This window comes from Syngnathus scovelli, chromosome 8 (genome assembly GCF_024217435.2).
Source record: "Syngnathus scovelli strain Florida chromosome 8, RoL_Ssco_1.2, whole genome shotgun sequence".
Taxonomy (NCBI): Eukaryota; Metazoa; Chordata; class Actinopteri; order Syngnathiformes; family Syngnathidae; genus Syngnathus; species Syngnathus scovelli.
In genome coordinates this window covers 2,287,933-2,309,640 of record NC_090854.1, presented here as the reverse complement: position 1 = coordinate 2,309,640, position 21,708 = coordinate 2,287,933, and the positions used below count along the sequence as shown (strand labels likewise).

General features: G+C 40.4%; 1 protein-coding gene across 13 annotated transcripts in view; it reads left to right on the top strand.

Moving 5' to 3' along the window:
- LOC125973212 (interleukin-10 receptor subunit beta) overlaps window positions 1–21,708 on the top strand; it is a 165,289-nt gene that overhangs the window by 54,528 nt on the left and 89,053 nt on the right. For all 13 annotated transcript variants that reach the window (XR_011087264.1, XM_068651638.1, XM_068651637.1 and 10 more), the window contains exons 2-5: window positions 10,709–10,823; window positions 13,663–13,832; window positions 19,842–19,984; window positions 20,182–20,323. Coding sequence is in view for 12 of the 13 variants with exons in the window: in XM_068651638.1 (XP_068507739.1) it covers window positions 10,709–10,823; window positions 13,663–13,832; window positions 19,842–19,984; window positions 20,182–20,323 (570 nt within the window). In the remaining variant the exon portion in view is untranslated. The remainder of the gene's footprint in view (window positions 1–10,708; window positions 10,824–13,662; window positions 13,833–19,841; window positions 19,985–20,181; window positions 20,324–21,708) is intronic.

Below are 21,708 nucleotides of genomic sequence, written 5' to 3'. Positions count from 1 at the left end.
AACTCATCGAGGTCTGCTTTCCACATCAAGCCCTGATCTGTATGTCTTGACCTCTCACATGTTATTGTCATGCTTGCTCAAAAATGTGACTTAGAGTATGGTGCTGTGAATTCTCAATCTCCCCAATGAAATTGGATCCCACCTCGTAGTTCTTATCGTTCTCATGTTCCTGTTAGCCTGCAATTGTCCAAATCAAAAATGTTTTCTTTTAACTGTCTTTCTTTTGAACCTCTAAATCTCTCGTGTTGCTAACCTATCTACACCAGAACAAAAAATTTACCACAATATAACACCAAATGTATTCGAAAATTCATTGTCATAAAGTGTTGTATTATTACTATCTTCCACTATCTGTCCTACTCACTCCCCCCTTTTGAGGCTTGGCAACGCCCATGCCTCACACCTTGACAAACTTTTTGGGAGAATGCGTTCTTTACTACATACGATTCCATCATCATTTAATTTGACTTTCTTTCCAAAACGCTTCTCAATTTCTCAGTTCACACATCTTCTACATGTGTTACTGGTTTTCCAGTTTTTTTCTCTAGTTAATTATCAATCCAAAAGCTACGTGTTTCTTTCTAACATTCAACCTGCTCAAAATCACTCTTTCATCAAAGTCGCTCTACTAATTTTCTATAGTAGTCGCCAACGACTTCAACCATTCAACCTTTCATTCAGGCAATCATTCATCAATGCTCATCATATGCATCTCACACAGTCTCCAAAAAGGAGTCTTCTTATCACATTGGTCCCAATTCATCCAAGCTCACCACACAACATTCATATATCATTTTCAACTCAGGTTTCCTGGTAGAACAATCCACCAATTCAAAAAAACTTAACTAAAACAAACAATTGGCAAATTAATCTGAATTTTTTCTTTGTTTTTAAATTTGAAGAACTCGATCTCTCAGATTTAGCTTGCATTTAGAATTTTGCATAATCTTATAACACAACCAATCAATTATTCCTATTAAATGTAGCATTGCAAAATCTTAAATTCACAATTTAGCTTCTTCCAATTCCTGAAAGCACGTTCTGTCATTTTTTTTTCTTCTTCGAATTTCTCATGTGAGCTCGACACTTAACATGCACTAGTGTGGATTAGTTTCTGCTCGCAAACAGATTTCTCTCTTTTCCTCTCATTTTTCTGTCTAAATTGTTTCTGTTCTGCGGTGTAAATTGAATAGACAACAGTCTAGCAAATTTCTTTATACTAAAAGTTTAGCCAATCTTCATTATTTTAACACATACGCACACACATGCACAGCTCTCGCGTGCGGAAGGTAGGTCTCAGCAACAATGATTCGTCACAGGCTGGCCATTTCCTGTGGTCGATCATGAGCTGGTCCCTCCCATGCACACGAGGACAGCACATTCTAATTTTATTTATTTATCTTGTAGAAGCAAGTTGCATTTCTTTACCACTTGATTTGCATATTTTAACTTCAGTGTGACACAATTTGATCCCTATTCATTTGTAATTGGGCCTACAAACAGCATTGTCATACTTCTTGTGTGGACAGGGGCTCTAACAATCTAAAACGATTTTTGATAACCTGACAATGACATGTTTTGCTGTCATATGGGAGAGGTTTCAGATCTTTTAAATTTCGATACATGATTTGCATAGGACCGGAAACTCCTCTTGCCCCTTGCTTGAGCCGCGCCTTGAGCTGCGGCCTTGCACCTGCTCACAGGGGCCTTATTGTGTCCTGGTCTGACAAACACTTATGACCTCATCAGTTTTCATCTTTCTAGCTTTTGTCTCTTGAATTCGTTCTCATCTCTTTGTGAAGATTTCAACCACACTCTAGCACTTCTACCACTTCTTCCACATTTCAAATTTCCCTGTACTCCATACATTTTCTTCCACTTCAGCATGTATTGCATACAATTAAGAAATCTACTAGCCATGAACTTCTCGTTTTAAAGAAGAGCAGAGCAAGAGATTTACCGTTCTTATTTCCCATCTTAATTTTAGTAGTTTAAGGTTTTACAATTTTTTTAAACTTTTTTTTTTCTTTGAGGATCCTCAATGCAGGTTTAAATTGACCTTTCGACAGATTACTAGCCTGTTTTATTGCCGTGGATCAACGCTAGAACTGCTTCTTAGTCAATTTATCCTACCAGTCACACACTCAATCACACAAGTTATCCCTGCCTACGCGAAGTCCTCCTTTTAAAAAAAAGGAGCTGCTTCATCCAGTGAGGGGACTCTACAACACCCCCCACCTTCCCTGGGAACTAAAGACAAAAGTCCTTATCCCCAGCCCTGCCAACGCGAAGTCCTCCTTTTTTTTTAAAAAAAAAGGAGCTGCTTCATCCAGTGAGGGGACTCTACAACACCCCCCACCTTCCCTGGGAACTAAAGACAAAAATCCTTGTCCCCAGCCCTGCCAACGCGAGGTTGTACTCCTTAGAACAGTGGTCGTCAAATAATGATTCACGGAGGTACTGAGATTTTAAAACAGTTTGAGAACCACTGCTCCAAAAGAGACACCTCATCCAGAGGGGGACTCTACAACACCCCCTCCTTCCACAAAACTTATTCCTGTGCACTTCTTCCTTTTTACGCGTTTCACAAACAACAACACAATCACACAACTTCAGGCCTTTAACTTACTTGTCCCCTGGTTCGTTGCACTGCCGGGTCCCGTCAATCCACCTCTGTCAGACGAAGGCAGACCTAAGATGCTGGCCCAGCGAAGAATTCTCTTCCCAGGACTTTCTCCTCCAGGTCCTCTTAATGGACGCTGGCTTGTCGACAATGCAGCACGTCCTCCTTCGTCAGCCAGATAGCGGGTATGAGAGGATCCCGGGTTTCGGCACCAAAATGTTAGAGATTTGCTCACTCCAACTTATTTTGCAAGAACCACACGGGAGACAAGTAAGTCCTTTTGGACACCTGCAGGTGGAGAGTCCATTCGTCGCTGTGCGTGCAGCGATGATCGAATGGAGGTCTAACTCAGGCCTCTTGCAGGAGCATTTTTATTGAGAGAAACAGAGTGGGGCTATGGGTAGGCTGGCTAAAGCCCTTGTCCTCTAGTCTAAACATGTCAGGGGATGTTTTACGACCTTGTGATAAGGAGGACAAGGTAAGGTATTTATTACCTGTTGCATTCCAACATAATCCTACGATAAAGATAACCTGGAAAACCCTAACAGATACCAAACTTAAATATCATCTTCCAATTTGACATAAATTCCATAGTGCCTTCTGTTAATCAAACTTCAAATTCTACTATTATCAATAATCTAATCTACCTGAGAAGGACAGCGCCTTTCCTTCATGAGCGCTCGGATGTATTGTGATGGACCTCATTTGAACCATTTTAAATTGACAGATTACCCTAAACTTAAATTGCAAGTCTTAACTGTGATTTCTCTCAATTATACTGTAATTTCCAGAAACTCCTCCTATTTTCAGGCTACTATCTATCTTTTGTTTTCCTAACTTTGATTTTATGCCATTCTCTCTATTACCTTTCCACCTTTCCTGATTTGAGCCTTCAATTTCTGATCTAGTTTCCAAATTTTGCCTAGTATCATCTCTATTTTGACCTCAGTATTAATGGTGTTATGCTCACTTTACAGATATTACTGAACTGTCCTGAATTTATAATTCACTGCCAGTACATCGAAGGCCATTTCTCAGCTGTTCACTTTTTCCATGTTCCTGTTAGGCTCCACTATTCGAATGTTCGAATTTTCATATAGAGTTTCTTTAAGATTCCTGTGTGGATCATGTTTCACACAAACAGGACATGCTTAAAAATGTTTTTTTTTTTTCAAGAATCTAAACCAAAGGTAACTAATAGGTAACTAATAACTCATCTCCCCCCCCTGTTGTCACATAAGTGACACAACAGGCGTTGCCTTAAAAGTCATTTTGGCAAAACAGTTTTGTTATTGACATCGTCAATAGCACCTTATCCATTATCACACCCTTTGTTGTTTGAACTAATATCATTTTCAATCTTGTCAATCCTTCTTCTACTTTTGGTGTCCACGCGAATGTATCTTTGACTGCTAACGGCTGTCCATGAGCCACTCCTGTTAGTGGCTTAGCAATTTCAGCATAGCATGGAGCCCAAGCTCTGCAGTAATGACAAAAAAAACCATCAGTTGTTCTTCGTGACAGGTCGTGGTGTGTCTAATATAACCTGTTCCCTGCTCTCCCTTTCGCTGAGAGTAAACCAAGATAGTTTACTTCTGGTTTTTACCCATCCTAACTTCTGTTACTTGACTTCACTTCCTCTCTGGCCTAAATGCTGCATGAGGAGAAAGGAATCTCATCCTTACACTTCCTTTGTTTCAAAAGCAATTATCATCATTGTAGACGAAAACTTGAATTTTTGTCTACTTGAAGCCCTTTGAGACTGTGATTTAGGGCTATACAAATAAACTTGACTTGACTTTTAGATGAAAGCGTAAAACGAGCCATTCAATCCATGATAATCAGTCAACCACTGTGAAATAAGCCCTATTTTCTTTTCTTAGCATTAAATATGTTCAAAATCACTCTTTCTTCAAAGTTGTTCTACTACTTTTCACATAGTAGTCTCCAACAACGTCAACCAGTCAAGCTGTATCTTTTTTTTTTTTTTTTTTTTTTTTTAAGTCAAATCTTGTCATTCATTCCTGCTCATTTGCATCTCACACACGCGCACACACACAGGCACGCACGCATGCACTGTTCTCACTCTCCTCAAGCTCTCTTCAAGCTGTCCACACAGTCATACTACATTTTTAATTCACAGTCCTCATTTGAATCTGTCCTATCTCAAGGTTCTTGGTAAAACAACCCACTCGTTCCGATTTTGACATATTCCAAAAATTCACTCAAGAGATGCTTGCATTGAATTAATTCCATAAGCTTTTCATTTCCACAAAATTTGCAAATTTAGGGCAATTTTCCTTCCACTCATTCTTACAGGCAAATTCTACATTTCACCTTTACATTGTCCCAGTTTGAAATTCACATCATTCAGCCCATTTAAATCACACTGGGAACATTTTTAAACATTCCCGAAATTGCAAAATTAAAACATTCATATTTTCACGTTAAATTATTACTTCTTTGTAATGCTATGGCATGCTCAAACTTGGCGAATAAAAGATTGATTAAAATTTCTGCAAAATTTTACAAAATTCATATTTCACCTCTAAGTTCTACATGTTTCAACTGATTCAATTCTGCTCGAACATCATTCTGTTGCATCTCCTAAGTATTTATTCATTTTTTATTATGAATATTCATATTTATTTAGTATTTACCCCAATTTCTCCAAAAATTGCATTTTCCAGTTTTAATGTCTCCTTTTTTATCTTATTTTTTCTTGCAGTGCAAATCGAATAGACCCCAGTCTAGTAACTTTCCTTGCACACTATTTTAGCCAATTTCAAAATTTTAACACATAGACACACATAAACACACAGAGAACACAAGGACAACACAAAGGCCCACAACAAAACACAGTGCACAAACAACATCAACAAACAATGCTGCGCAAACGTCTTCCTCTATTTGATGTTTTGGTTTTACTATTTTTATTTATTTTTTCTCACATTACTGGCCTTTCAATAAGGTTTGACAACTGTATCATTCACATACATCAGCGTCATTTATACTTTGAGGAAATTTAACAGCCTTGGTCATGCTTCTTGTTTGGTAGGAGTTCTTATTGACTGACCATGATATATTTTGCTATTATATGGGGGGGTTCAGGTCTTTTAAATTAGATGCATGTTTTGCATAGGAGCAGAAGGAGCTTCTGCCTCAGGCTCCTCTTCTTGAGCCACGCCTAACAGTGCGCCTACGCACTATAGCTTCATTGTCTGACAATCATACTTGCGGCCTCAAGTTTGGTAACTTATTTAACGTATACTATCATCCCCTGATACATTGTCAGTAACACTTTGACGGCCCCCCATTGTAATCAATTTAGTTCAACATTTAAATCATAGGGATTTCTAAAGATGGAATGTTTCTTTAGTGCAATAACAACTTTCTTTGGTAATTCCTGCTTTGACCAGTTTTCTGGTGAGGAATTCCACAGAAATTTGCCATTTCTTCCCACCATGTTACATGCAGCACAATAGCGAGTGATACGTGCTACCATTCACACACATTCACACTGCGGAATTTTCTTAACACAACGAGGTGTATTTCCGTCTACAAGTTCCATCTGTAGACCGAATTCCTATCACTTGGAATTCACAACAAGGACTCCGCCGTCCTTACCCAGGTAACCTTTTTCTGGGGACTAAAATACCCCAACCACGCAGCCAACAAAGAGGTCTCACCGAGTCTCTGAGAGATTTCTTTTGAAGTTTCCGTCAATCATCGCTGCTGAGAGGTGCTGAACCGGACGCCGGCCTGGTGGATGAACATTGTTCCCCAGGGCTTTCCTTCAGGCGTCCTGTGACCTCTGGCGTGCACGGATTCGGCGTCTTCAACACTCTTCGGATCGGCGAGCAGATTTTCAGGAAATCCCGGACGAGCCCCCAAAAATGTTGGGTTGACAACATTTATCTGAAATCAATCTCAGAGGCGGTAGGTCCTTTTGGCTTAGCGTTTTCTTCTGCGCAGAAGGGCGCGCCCCAAACACACGCAGCAAGTGTGGCTGAGATACGCGCTCTGCTCGAATTTAGCCGTGCCTTTTATTGAGAGAGAAACAAAGGGGCAAGTGTACATGGTCGAATAGGTTTCCAGACAGGAAGAACATTCCATAGTTATATCCCATTACCACAGAACACAGGGGGTACTCTTATGGACGGGGCAGTATGGACGTCTCATGACCATTAGCTCAACAAAGACGTAGTCTTTAGTGCCTCTGGGAATACATTGCTGTGCCGTACTCATGACTTCAACTTAAATAAGACCTTTGTCCGCTTCAGCCGTCCCATGACAATCTCATGATCTGCACATGTCTAGCTAACTGTGGGGCTTATTGTATAGCGCGGCTAATGACTGCCATATGCCCCCAAGTCATTTTCACGAGGCCAGGTGCTCACATACTGCGGAGAATCTTGCACACAAAAGTAGTTACATAGAATCCAATGATAAAAAGTATATTATTTCCAACATACGCAGCTTTTTTGTTGTTCACGACAGTCGCGGTGTCAGACCTGACCTTGGGATATGTCACACTACATGCCAGTCACCAACCAGACGCCGTCCAATCGTCGTGTGCTTCCGACAACATTCACTCGATCGGCGCAGGTCCAGCAGGACAAGCACCTGTCAGTCATGTTAACTGAGGCTTTACGTGCATGTGTGCTTTTCTCTACGACTCAGAAAAGACAATGAGAGAAAGAGACATACTACCATGAAAATAGTCTATCAGCAAATGACTGTAGTTTCTAACGTTCACCAGCAGAAGGTACTAATACATTGAAAAAAACCTTTACACATTCAACCAGTATCAAAACCTTTAACAGGCACTACAGACTGTCTATTCTCCCAAAAGAACTTGGGGCCACAAATGTATTTAATGATACCACATTTGCTAATCAGCTATTAGCTGAGGACATTTCAGGCACAGTTCCTCAGATCTTTCCTCCATATCGTGGCCCGCTTGAGATCAGATTAGTCCGTTCTTTTTTATGCTATTTTGTTTGTGCGCCATGTTCAATCTCTCATCATAAGTAGGAGCGGACTGTATTCCTATTGGTCAATGCCCACAAACCACTTGAAGGACATCGTAGTTTATGTCACTCTGCGGCAAAACAAATAGAAATTCTGACATGCCAGACTTTTGTTGTAGTGGTCGTTAGCCATCCCAGACACCAGCCATCCACACGAGATACAACACGTCAAGACAACTCAATATCGGCGACACGTCTGTCGGCTAATAATAAAACTACACGAGCTAACACGTCAAGACAACTCAATATGGGTTGTATACAGGGGTGAGAATTTTCCGCGGCTCAGCGGATTTCCGTGTTTATTTCCGTCAAAAGTGTCATTTTCGTGAATCGTGTAAATCCGTTGAGAATTTTTTTTTTTTAATATATATATATATATATATATATATATATATATATATATATATATATATATATATATATATATATATATATATATGGGGGGTATGGAAGCGGCTGGGCAACGTTAGCCTCGGGGACTCGCGAGCATTCGCCCACCCGCCGCGACGGCATTTTTTTGGCACATCTCAAGGCAAAATTGTGAGTACTGAAATCGGCTTGCCTCAGTAAAGCACTGGCAGCAGTGATGCGACAACATCCGCCTTATTTTTGGCAGCATTTTGGCGCTACTTTCGTCACATCATTTCCACTTGTTAACTTACGCGGAGAACTAGTGTCTTTACACCACCACAATGTGAATTTGCGATTAGGTTTTTATCACTTGTAAACGAGTTATTTAGTCAGATAGAGCTAGGGCAGATATTGGCAAACTACGGCCCGCGGGCCACATCCGGCCCACGGGGCCATTTAATCCGGCCCGCCAAACCTGAATAAATTGTAGTATTAAACTTTTTTTTGAGGTCATTGTCCCTGCAATTACTATGTTTCCCCAGTAGAGCCCGCCCGCGCATTTACTCCTGGAAGCCGTGTCAGAAAGCTCGGTGCACACTCACAAGTGCGTGTATGTACTAAGTAGTACAGACCCGGTGCACTCCGCGCTCTATTTTCATCAGTGCCGGATTTCGAGTGTGGGCTGTGACATCAGCATTCTCGTAATTCGCTTGCTGAGCTTTCAGATACAGTTTTACACTAATGCCACCAACAAACCTTTCCCTGGAATCCTTCCATTAAAATGAGTGGCCCAAGGAAAAGAAAGGTGGACACTGAGTGACGAATGTTAAAAAAAACTGGACAATTTGGCTCAACCTACGTGTGTGAGCAGACGTTCAGCCACATGAACATCAACAAAGCCCGTCACAGATCTAGGTTAACGGACCGACACCTCGGCTCTATCCTAAGAATTACCACGACAAATTTTACTCCAGACCTTCTGCGTAGCGTGCGGCACTGTTGCGCTATTTTCGGGAATGTCTGCTGTACGCGCACTTGCTCCTTTTTTTTCTGCTCCTCTTATTTATTTATTTATTGTTGTGTTATTTATTCATTATTTATTCTTGTCACCGTCTTTGTGTGTCTTTGGCATGTGGAGAAATTGACAATAAAGCTGACTTTGACTTTGACTTTGACGCACTAGCAAAAAAGGGAGACCAACAATACTATTGATTTCTATTACTTTATTTAGATGTATTCTTTCACTGATTCTTCAAGATGGTGTATTAGGTCAGAATGTTTGCCATTTGATGTGATCTCACCTCATTAGATGATCATATTTCATAAATCTAACCTGCAAGCGCTGAAGTGATGGAAACTATTATTCATAATAACAGTGTCGTATTTAATGAGAATCACTGATAGTTTTTGGGTGAAATATTTTTTGAACGCTGTTAATATAAATGCATTTGTTTTCGAAAAACTTTTTTTGAATATCCATGCTTTACTACCTACTAAAAGTAAAAACCTTTTATGCAATAACCGTTACATGTCATTTCTATTACTTCACCCAAACACTACATCCATCTGCTCCTGGTTCGGCCCCCCGGTCAAAATTTAGAACCCAATTCGGCCCGCAAGTCAAAATGTTTGCCCACCCCTGATCTAGGGCCTACTCAGCAAAGGTTTTCGCCAGCATGAGGATCGTGCCAGGGAAATAGACAAGCCGAACGGGATCAAGAACTGCTTCAGATGGGCATGACTCGAGAACTGCGTCATTGTACAACTCGGAACACAGTCCGTAAACACATGCCTGATGGAACATATCCATGAAGTCGATGTCCCGGGGAAGGTTTTGTGTATTTTCTGTCAAGATATGATCAGCTATGGAGGTCGCGGCACTAGGAACATTAAGGAGCACGTCGAAACAAAAAAAACACAAAGGTACTCTTATTTTTACGAGCATGTGGGTTTAGAAAGTAACATGATGTTACATGTAGGCTAATGTTACGCTATTGTCATGATATTGTCAGGATATCATTAAAGAATAAATCTTCAATGAATATTATATCATTGGACCCCCCAGACCCCTGGTCAGTCCCCCAGACCCCTGGCTACTTTTCAGTGTTTTTTCACATTTGCCATTCTCATCCCTGTGTATAGTATGTAGTTGTATAGTATGTAAACTCATAATAAAAATTCTGACATGCTAGGCTTTTGTCGTAGTGGTTGTTAGCCATCCCAGACACCAGCCATCCACACGAGCTACGACACGTCAAGACAACTCAATATCGCCGACACGTCTGTCGGCTAATAGTAAAACTACACGAACTATGACACGTCAAGACATTTCAATGTGGGTTGTATAGTATATAGTTGTATAGTTGTATAGTATGTCAACTCATAATAAAAATTCTGACATGCCAGACTTTTGTCGTAGTGGTCGTTAGCCATCCCAGACACCAGCCATCCACACGAGCTACGACACGTCAAGACACGTCAGTCGGCTCATTATCGGGCTACATTTGTGTTGTCTGACAGCAGCATTAAAAAGCAATATCAGAAAATGTTCGAACACAACATGCTGGTACAATCTGGTCATAATCCACTGCTCTACTGTCCTCCCAATGACTTGAGGTCTCCAGTCCGAAAATGAGCCTTTTGGATTGAATCAGGTGGTTTATTTTAGTAAATCTCACATTTCATTTCTCATCTTCCACAGTATTCAGTGAAACTCTGCCCGCTCTGCCACAGGATGTCCTGTTTGATAACTGGCAGGTGACATGGACTTCTGCCTCAGAAGAGAGCACTGTCTCTTACACTGTGAGGTACAGCAGGTATGTGGTATGAGTGTCTAAACCAGTGGTTCTTAACCTTGTTGGAGGTACCGAACCCCACCAGTTTCATATGCGCATTCACCGAACCCCTCTTTAGTTGATTTTTTTTTTTTTTCAAATTCACGACATAGATGTTTTTTACTGGTGCACAAAATGAGCCGTGCATGAACATCACCTTGTTCAAAGAACAAAAACAACATAATGCATGAACTTACAACAAATTACATACCTGCAAATCAGTGTAACTTCTGCTCTTTCCTTTGCGAGATATGCGTCATCACGAATTTACACAATAAATCAGGTGTGTTCGGACCTCCGCAGTGGAGGCTCTACTGAGCCCCTGAGACCGACTCACCGAACCCCTAGGGTTCGATTGAACCCAGGTTAAGAATCGCTGGTCTAAACTATAAGTGTATAAGTGTTATGCTTCATGTATGCATAGGCTACTTTTCTTTCAAAATGGTTGCATCGCTTGACTTTGTACAGTGGATTGTACTTGGTTTAAAAAGTCCCAACGGTCATTTAAAGCAGTGGTCCCCAACTCCTGGACCGGTACGGTCCATGAATAATTTGGTACCAGGCCACACAAGAAAAATTAAATCACTTGCATTATTTCCGTTTTATTTATCTGAGTCTGAACAAGCTTTTGTTTTGAAAAATAGACCGGATTCTCTTTGAACATAACATTACTCATGTTGTGTTGTTTGCGTGATTTTGCGAGGACTCTGCTAGTAAAGTTGCATAAAAATACACAGTAGATCCACGTTTATTATTATATTATACAATGGTGTTCGTATTCAAAATTCCCCTTTGGAACTAAGGATTGAAGAGTGTTAGGAACATGGTGTTTGTGTTAACGTATTTCAGCTATTTGTTCGAGTATGTTGGAGGGTTGACTGGAATCATTAACTTTGTTAAAACATTCCACCTTTCTTTGACTCGTTGAAACTTTCCACATTCATTTGTTGAAATCTTCCAAATAAATGTGGAAACATTCTTGCTTCGTTAGTTATCTAAAATGCTCCGCTAGTATCTCTTTCCACAACCTTGTAAAACAAAGTGCGAAGACACTCTGCACTGATTAACCAGTTTGCAGAGGTGAACCTCGAAATCTGTTCACTCTCACCCCCACCCTGCTTTCTCTCAATAAATATTCTCTTGCAAGAAGTGAAAGTCAGACTGCTTTCAAGCACTTCTGTACCCCATAGGGTGCTGATGGCTTTCTCTGCTTGCAAGCGTAAAACGGCCAAACTGTCTCACGTGTGGTTCTTGCTTAAAAGGTAGAGTGGGCAAAACTCTGTCATTATCGTTTTTCCGATTCCTCGTTTTAGGAGTGTATGTTCAGTGAAGTCTTTAACGACGCACCTCCTGCGTTTCTAATCCTAAACCTTTCCTTCGGCACCACAGTACCATTGTTTTTATGACGGTCGTATCATTTTATTTTGTTGTATTTATCCACCACACCTTAAAAGCCGATTCATGAAAATATTGTCTGACAATAATCTGGTCTATGTTGTTAAAAAGGTTGGGGATTGCTGATTTAAAGGGACGGTAAAGCGAGCCCATCATTAGCACTTATGTGATTGGACTGTATTATAAAATAATGTGAGTACTGCAAGTTCCCCCTGAAAAAAAGTCACGTTTTAACGGTATTTTGGAACAGAGTGGCGGTGGACTTACTGACACCCATTTTTTGGGCAGAGTCTGCTTGATTTGACACATCAGACATCAGTACAGAAAAGCCCCCAAATTGAGTCTGCACCTTTTAACCTGAAGTGCCTTGTGGTGTGGAAAACTCAAGTCAAGTTTATTTGTATAGCCCTAAATCACAAGCAGTCTCAAAGGGCTTCACATAGACAAACAATTGACAATTATTCTCAAAGCATCCCCTGATCTTAAGCTCCCAAAAGGGTAAGGAAAAACTAAAAAAAAAAACCTACCAGAGGAAAAATGAGAAACCTTGAGAAGAGACCACAGATGGAAGGATCCTCCTTTCAGGATCGCCAGGCTGCAATGGATGCAGAGAGGGCACATAAAATACGTATATGAAAATCAATGAAAAAGTGGATGTCCAAGTCAAAGCGAAGAGCTGCCGGAGGTGCCCTCGATTGTCCTGGCAGTGTCTTCAAGGAGGGTAAGCTGCAGTTCCTTCATCCTGAATTGGTCCACGAGAATCCAGATAGCCGCTGTCAGCTTGGGTGTCACCTAACCACCTCCCCAGCCGGAAAGGGGTGGGAGGAGGGGGGATGGGGAGAGGAAGCGAAAAGAAACTCCAGCCGAATCGACCACTACAGGTTATTAGTTAAAGGCCATATCATATAAATGTAGACACATTTATAACGTGTCTTAAATGTTTCTACTGAGGTAACAGTTCTAATATCCATTGGTAGGGCATTCCAAAGCTCTGCAGCCCGAATAGAAAATGCTCTAGACCCTGCAGACATTTTCTTGACCCTCGGTGTCAGTGAAAGACTAGCGTTTTGCAAACGAAGGTTACGAGACGGAACGTAAGGAACAAGGTAAATACGGTAAATATGCTCTGAAGTCCAGGTATGGGGTACCACCTCCGTAGATCTGAGTGTGTCTGTCGGTGATGGACTCTAACATGATGAGTCATGGGTGGTAGGTCCGTGCAGGTCCATAAATGCATTTATGGCTGCGTAGCAGGATTTTGAAATTGATCCAAGATTAAATGAGCCATTACATTAAATGGAGTATGGGGGGGAAATTTTGGTATTTATTTAAATGGAACAGTATTTATTATTTTTCCAAAATAGGTTTTAAAGTTTGTAAAAAACACAGTCTGAGTTGCCCGTTGTTTCTTTTTTTTTTAATTCAGCTTTGACTCTGATCTTTGGAAAGATGTCCCAACCTGCAAGCAGATTAATTTTACTTCGTGTAAGGTCACTTCCATCAAAGCCGAGGCAGAGCATGGCTGTGTTATGCTGGGTGTTCAAGCAGAACGGCGTGGGCTGACTTCAGATCTAGTCAGAGCCTGTAGCAGACAAGGTAAGCATGTCGTGCACAAAAAAATAGGTACATCTACTAAATTAGAAGTATATTTTGCAATCTGATTCAGAATTACTAACTCAGAATTTTACTACCGTCAAAATATTTAACGTGCACTTTTTAGTTTAAAAAATGTAAACATTCATCTATAAATTCAACATTCAGTTTCAAATATTTAATGTAGAACTGGGCTAAAATGGCCCACAATCTGTAAAACGATATAAATTGCATTTCTTCATGGTAACGGTATATGTGATATAAGATGAAGGGTACAAATATTTTTAAACATACATTTCACAATTGGGGCACCTGGGCGAAACACTAGTTACTTAGCATGTCCGCCTCACAGTTCAGAAATTGTGGTTTCGATTCCACCTCCGCCCTCCCTGTGTAGAGTTTGCATGTTCTCCCTGTGCTTGCATGGGTTTTCCTCCCACATCCCAAAAACATGCACGCTAGGCCAATTGAGCACTCTAAATTGAGCGCGAGTGCGAATGGTTGTTCGTCTCTGTATGCCCTACGACTTGCTGGCAACCAGTTCAGGGTGTCCCCCACCTGCTGCCCGATGACTGCTGAGATAGGCTCCAGCACACCCGCGACCTCAGTGGGGACAAGCGGGACAGAAAATGGATGGATGAAATTTCACAATTGCATTTTGATAGCTTAAAACAGGGGTGACCAACCTGTCAGAGACTAAGAGCCACATTTTTTACTGTGTTATTGTAAAGAGCCACATCATAGGCATGGGCACACATGAACATCACCCCATCCCTTCCTCTTACACACGCACCTCTGCTCAGCCAAATTTATTGTGTGACATTATCATGTCACACACCAACATGATATTGACAGAGATTGACAGACGGAGTCCTGATATCGTGATATCATCTCATGTCTGATAAAGGTCCCCTAAACAAAGATTTTTTTATTGTAGGACATAACAAAATTGTAATGCATGACTAATCAGGTGAATAAACCAAGATGAGAAGATTTAAAATCCACAAAATGAAATTCAAAAGAAAAAAGGTCAAGTACATCACCAAACTAATAATGCCAGGTGCACTATTCAAAAATGCAATACAAAAACACTCAAAATATAAAGCTGACTCAATGCAGCATATCAAAATTCGGAGATTTCCTGCATTAGTTGTACCGTTGTACCTCTGCTTCACACAGCCAGTTGCCTCTCCAGCTGTTTCTTTGAATTTGATCTTTTTTCCATTTTTCAGTAGAAACACTGTTTACTGTGTACTGTACAACCAACCTTAATACTACAGTGGTACTTCCACTTACGAACTGAATTGGTTCCACGATTGGGTTTGTGAGTAAAAACGTTTGCAAGTAGAAGCAACGATTCCCATAGGAATCAATGTAAAAGCATATAATGCGTGCCGGACTATCCCAAAAGTCACACGTTTTGCCCTATTACTCTGCGTAAACCCGACAGAAAACCAAAACACCAATTTTATTTGGGGTTTTTCAAACTATTATAACAAAAACTAAATGCCACTTTATTCTTGACCTTCTAGCTTTGCTTAGGGAAGGGAAAATTGGTTCCTATTTTCTACACTTGCTTAAAAATACCCCGAGAAGACACAGGAAAAAGTCAGGCTAATAGATCATTGTATGCTTCCACGTACTCCCTGCAATTTGCACGCTCACGTACTCATCATCATTACTTTTTAAATGAATGAGTTTTCTGACTGAAAATACAAACATCTCTTTAGACGTCAATGTGCTGAAAACGTGACTTGGCACCTTCCTATTATAAAAAACGTGACTTGGCACATGAGTGACTGGTTGATTCTCCCATAATGTACATAATTATTTCATGGTCCAAAAAGAAAAGTTGTTAGTTGTGTGCATGTTAGTTATTAAAAAGGTAATCTAATTATGTTTGTTGAAACAAATTGTCTTGTAAAACTTACACCACAGCTGAAAAAGGTGTGTTGATTGATGACTCTTAGGTTTGTTATACATATTTCGTCCCAGTTCTTTATCTTTAATGCTCGTAATGCTAATAGTAATTACTAGGAGGCAATCGGTATCGGCGTTTGACAACAGTGTTGAAGAGTTTTTGTGACAACATTTGCACACATCAGCATCACAGGCACCAGCCTGTATTGTAGACATAATACAAGAGATTTCTGTTCCAGTATTTGACACCAGCCACTGGTCACGTGTAGCTCCTGCTTATTTGCAGGTGTTCAAATATCAAAAGTCTTCTGAGCCTTCTTTGGCTTTGATGTGTTGTTACTCTGTTTACATAAATTAACAATATTCCTGGCCTTAAACTTCACCGGGGCAAGAGGAAGTCTGGCCCCTCAAATGAATGTTGTGTCCCTCAAACTAAATCCCCCAAAATATATTATATTTTATATATTTGTTCATTATCTCAATCCCTTCTCCTCTGCTCTGCTTTTAATGTCTTAATGCCTTGCTTCCCCTCTCAAATATAAAATATATATTTTCCTGAATCGGAATCCTTGACTTATAAATCATGAGTCTTGGACCAACCAATTCAACAATTCAATCCATCATTTGAATCTAATGTGTAACCGCTGATCGTACCGCAAAGCATCTTAGAAGCATGTGGTGTGTTTGCATTGATGCATTCGAGCCATGCATGTATGCACACATGCAGTTGTTTTATAGGGTAATAATAATTGGGCCCCCCATGCATTTCTTGTGCCCCCCCTAAAGACTGAGGTCTGGTGACGGGTCTGTTCACAAGTAGCCATTCTGTTCCAATACAATTCCTGTTTCCGTTTTTGTGCTGCAGCTGTACTCCATGTGTGTTGATGATGGCGATGACGATAGATCAGGTGTCGGGAACCTATGGCTCGCGAGCCAGATATGGCTCTTTTGGTGACGTTATTAAAAATAATACATTAGTACACTCAGAAAATCATTGGTCTTAATTAAAATACTTGCATTTAATTGTATCTTGCCTATCGTTTTTTTTAAATGGTATGGCTCTCACGGGAAATTATTTGTAAAAAATGGGCATGTATGTCTTTGTCCGCCAAAAAGGTTCCCGACCCCTGCGATAGATGATAGAGGGACAGATGTTTTGTATTTGTTGGAATGTTCCCTCGCATTACTCTGGCACTGGCGCCCACTGAGTCGCGCTAATTTTGCGCCAACTCACTGTTGGCAATCTTTGCACACCCCAAAACCTTAGAAGAATTTGGTCTGATCGCGCAACCGCAGCGCGCCGGGCGCTCACTATCGCATTGCTTTAAAAGCGTCTTTGTGTTTTAGGATGGCTTTACTGTTCCCACTTGCTTTCTTTAGAGGCATGATTAGGGGTTAATACAATCCCCAAAGCAACGAAAATACAATAATGAACGGAGTCAGTCGGCATACGGGCCGCGCGGTCGGGTTTTCTCGGGTCCTTTCGGCTCATCTCACGAGGTTCGACCTCCGAATTTTGTTCGACAACCGAGGCAAAAAAAATCTCGTATTTTTCGTTCGAATTCCTATTTGTTCGAGAACCGGGACGTTCGAAAACCGAGGTTTGACTGTATTTTGAAAAATTGACCGAATTCTCTCCCACACCTTGATGACGGGAACATAACATAACCTTTCTTACTCATTACTTATATTGTTGGCGCGATGGTACGTATGAGGATGCTGCTATAAAGTTGCATAGGAGCACAGTGGATTCACGTTTATTATTCTATTATACTGTGGTGTTCTCATACAGAATTCCTTCATGGAACTAAGGGATGAAGGGAATGTTTGAAATATGGTGTTTATGTGGTAACGCACTTTCCTTGTTGTTCTTCCCATTTCATGTTTTGTGAGTATGTTCAGTAAAGTATTTTGCAGCATACCTTCTGCGTCTCTTTTCCTTTGACACCACAATACCATTGTTTTTATACCGGTCGTATCATTTTATTTTGTTGTATTTATCCACCACACCTTAAAACCCGACCCGTGAAAATATTGTCTTATAGCAGAAGGGAGGAACACGTCTTTATTCCATGACTGTCTGCCAACAACTGAGGCAACTGAGCATGAGCACAAAGGACAAACATGTCACCCCACCCCCAACTGTAGACCTGCTGAAAGAGGCCTGGTAATGAGGTCCGTCAGAGTCTGCCAATGATCCGGTCCTTGGTGCTAAAAAGGTTGGGGTTGGATGCTATCTGTTTGCTCCATTTTTACCAGTTAGCGCCACACAAAAAGTGACACAGTTCTTAATGAATTCGGACCTCAGTGTACAAACCGGATTTGGTTCAAGTTGGGAAATTATGTAAAATGTAAATAAATCCAAAATACAACAATTTGAAAATCCTTCTCATCCCCTATTCAATTGAATACACTATAAAGAGAACATATTTAATGTTCAAATTGATAAACTTAATTGTTTTTTGCCAAATAATAATTAACTTCGAATTTCATGGCTGCAACACTTCCAGTAGAAGTTGGGAAAGGTGGCAAAAAATACAGAGAAAGCTGAGAAAAACTCATCAAACACCTATTTGGAACATCCCACATGTGATCAGGATAATTGGGTACCATGATTGGATATAAAAGGAGCCTCCCCAAACATGCTCAGTCATTCACAAGCAAGGATGGGGCGAGGTTCACCACTTAGTCCACAACTGCGTGAGAAAATAGTTGAACAGTTTAAGAAAACATTTCTCAAAGCAAAATTGCAAGGAATTTAGGGTTTTCAACATCTACGGTCCATAATATCATCAAAAGGTTCAGAGAATCTGGTGAAATCACTGCACGTAAGCGCCACGGCCGGAAACCAAGACTGAATGACCGTGACCTTCGATCCCTCCGATGGCACTGCCTTAAAAACCGACATGAGTGTGTAAAGGATATCACCAAATGGGCTCAGGAAAACTTCAGAAAACCACTGTCAGTAAATACAGTTTATCACTACATCAGTAAGTGCGGGTTAAAACTCTACCATGCAAAGCCAAAGCCGTTTATGAACAACATCGAGAAATGCCGACGGGTTCTCTGGGCCCGAGCTCATGTAAAATGGACTGATGCACAATGAAAAAGTGTTTTGTGGTCTGATGAGTCCACTTTTCAAATTGTTTTTGGAAACACTGAACGTTGTGTCGTCTGGACCAAAGAGGAAGCGGACCATCCGGACTGTTATCAACGCAAAGTTCAATGGCCAACATCTGTGATGGTGTGGGGGTGCATTAGTTCCCATGGCATAGGTGACTTACATTTCTGTGAAGGCAACATAAATGCTGAAAAGTACATACAGATTTTGGAGCAACATATGCTGTCGTCCAAGCGACGTCTTTTTCATGGACGCCACTGCTTATTTCAGCAAAATAATGCCAAGCCACATTCTGCACGTGTTACAACAGCGTGGCTTCGAAGGAAAAGAGTCCAGGTTCTCCCATGGCCCGCTTGCAGTCCAGACCTGTCTCCCATTGAAAATGTGTGGCGCATTATGAAGTGTAAAATACGACAGGGAAGACCCCTGGGACTGTTGAACAACTGAAGCGATTCATCAAGCAAGAATGTTAAAGAATTCCACATGAGAAGCTAAGAGAATTAGTCTCCTCTCTTCCAAAACGTTTATTGAGTGTTATTAAAAAGAAAGGTGATGTAACGAAGTGGTAAACATGCCCTTTCCCAACTTCTACTGCACGTGTTGCAGCCATGAAATTCTAAGTTAATTATTATTTGAAAAATAAAATAAAGTTCATGAGTTTGAGCATTAAATATGTTGTCTTTGTAGTGTATTCAATTGAATATACGTAGGTTGAAAAGGATTTTCAAATCATTGTATTTTTTTTTATTTATTTACATTTTACACAATTTCCCAACTTCAACCGAATCCAGTTTGTACATAAAAGAACTGGGGCCAAAACGAACAAAACATATGAAAGTGTGAATCAGTTTGCGTCAAACATTTGCTTGGCTTTTTGTACTGTTTGTGTTTGATATATAGAATCAATTCTGAAGTCCAAGCAGCAGATGATCAGTCTTGTTTTGTTTGTCTGTTTTTTTCTTCTCCTACAGGTACCCCCTGTAGTCCTGAAGTTCGCCTGAGTGCACGGCCTGGTTTCTTCACTGTTTATTTAAGTAGAAAAAATGGGATTGCTCTGGAAGGTGACCACATAAAACATAGGATTTACTTTGGAAAAGAGGGAGAACACTTGGAGGTAAGAGACTTTAAGACAAATTAGTATGAATGCCTAAAATAAAGGGAAAGGTGGTAGCATGACAAAAAAATGCAAACATGGTGCTAACCATGAATAATGATTGGTGGTCACTGACTATCAACTGGGATCTTGAACAATATTGGTTTATTTCATCATAGATAATAATAACTACCATAGAAATTTCTACTTTTCAACAGATATATGAAGATGCTGTGTCCTCTGTGTCCATTAACAATTTAAAGGAGGGAGAGCGCTACTGTGCAAAAGTGCAGTACACTTACTTTGACCATCCTGTCGGGCTGTCCAGCTGCACCCAATGTGAAGTCATCCCTCAGTCAAGTAACACAACAATTTAGATTATTATTTTCTGATTATTGTCTATGGTTGAGAAACACTACATGTTATTTGCTTTCTGTCAATATGTTTTTTTTTAGCGTCAATAGATGTGTTGTGTCATGTGTCTCATGACCTGGTTGATTGAGAAAATTAAAACAAAAAGCTTGTATATGAGAAAAGACGAATTAAAATTGCGGTATTTTCTGGACCTTAAGGCACACTTAAAAGCCTTTGATTTTCTCAAAAAACGAAGGTACGCCTTTTAATAAGGAGCGCCTTTTTTGTGGACTCCAAAATCTGTAAAATTGTTTTGTGTGACTTCCGTATTATACAGGCGTAATGTGAAGACCCGATGAACCAATCAGAGGACATTAAGTTTTACGTAGATCGGGGCAAAAAAACAATCAGAGGACTGTATGTAACACGTAGAGTACGTGCCTCTGCCGCTATTAATGCATAAATACTACCGTTTGTGCAAATCTGTAAAGTTGTTTTTTGTGGCTTCAAATTCTGAATGCCAGATAACTTTCTCCAGTTCAACCAAATGTGTGTGTGACATAGAAAGAGTGGAACGGGTATTGTTAGAGTTGTGCTCACTCCAACTTACAGCGATGATCGAATGGAGGTCTGACTCCCTCCTGCAAAAGCATATTTATTAAGAAAAACAGAGTGGGGGTAAGAGTGGACTGAATAGAGAAAGCCCTTGACCTCTAGTCAAAACATAGCAAGGGGTGTTTTACGACTTTGTGTAGGATGGGACAAGCTAGGTTATTTATTACAGGTTGCATTCCAACATAATCATACGATAAAGATAATCTGGAAAACCCTGACATCTCCCTCCTTTTTATCATATGATTATGCCACCCCAAACAACAAAGGCAAGCAAGAAAATATAACGAAGAAAAAATAATTGTAAAAAGAAAAAACAAACAATGATAGTAACAATTTCCAGTGAAGATGAGGTTGTCCCTCAATACCCCAGATCAAACTCATTGCTTAAGCGAAAAACCTGCTGGACAGATATTATTTAGCAGGAAAAGTCTCACACGGCCTTAGGCGACCAGAATGCTATCAATAAAAAAAAAACAATACATCATTGTATCCATTACTTGCGAAGCATTTTTGATGGTCAAATCAACAAGTTTCTGTAAAACATGCTCAGCAGAACAGCATCTACGCAATCCACGTTTCATTATCATTATCACATCTGTCACGTCTAAGAAGTTGTATATGTGCTTGTGTTTTCGTCAGCTGATGATGTTCTAGTCTGTAGGTGTGGTCTGTCACTCACACTGGTGCACACACTTGTGTCCAGTTGGCAGGCAGCATCGGACAACTCTTGTGACCACAAAACCACGATTCGTTCTGAACAGGCACGTGCACTCATA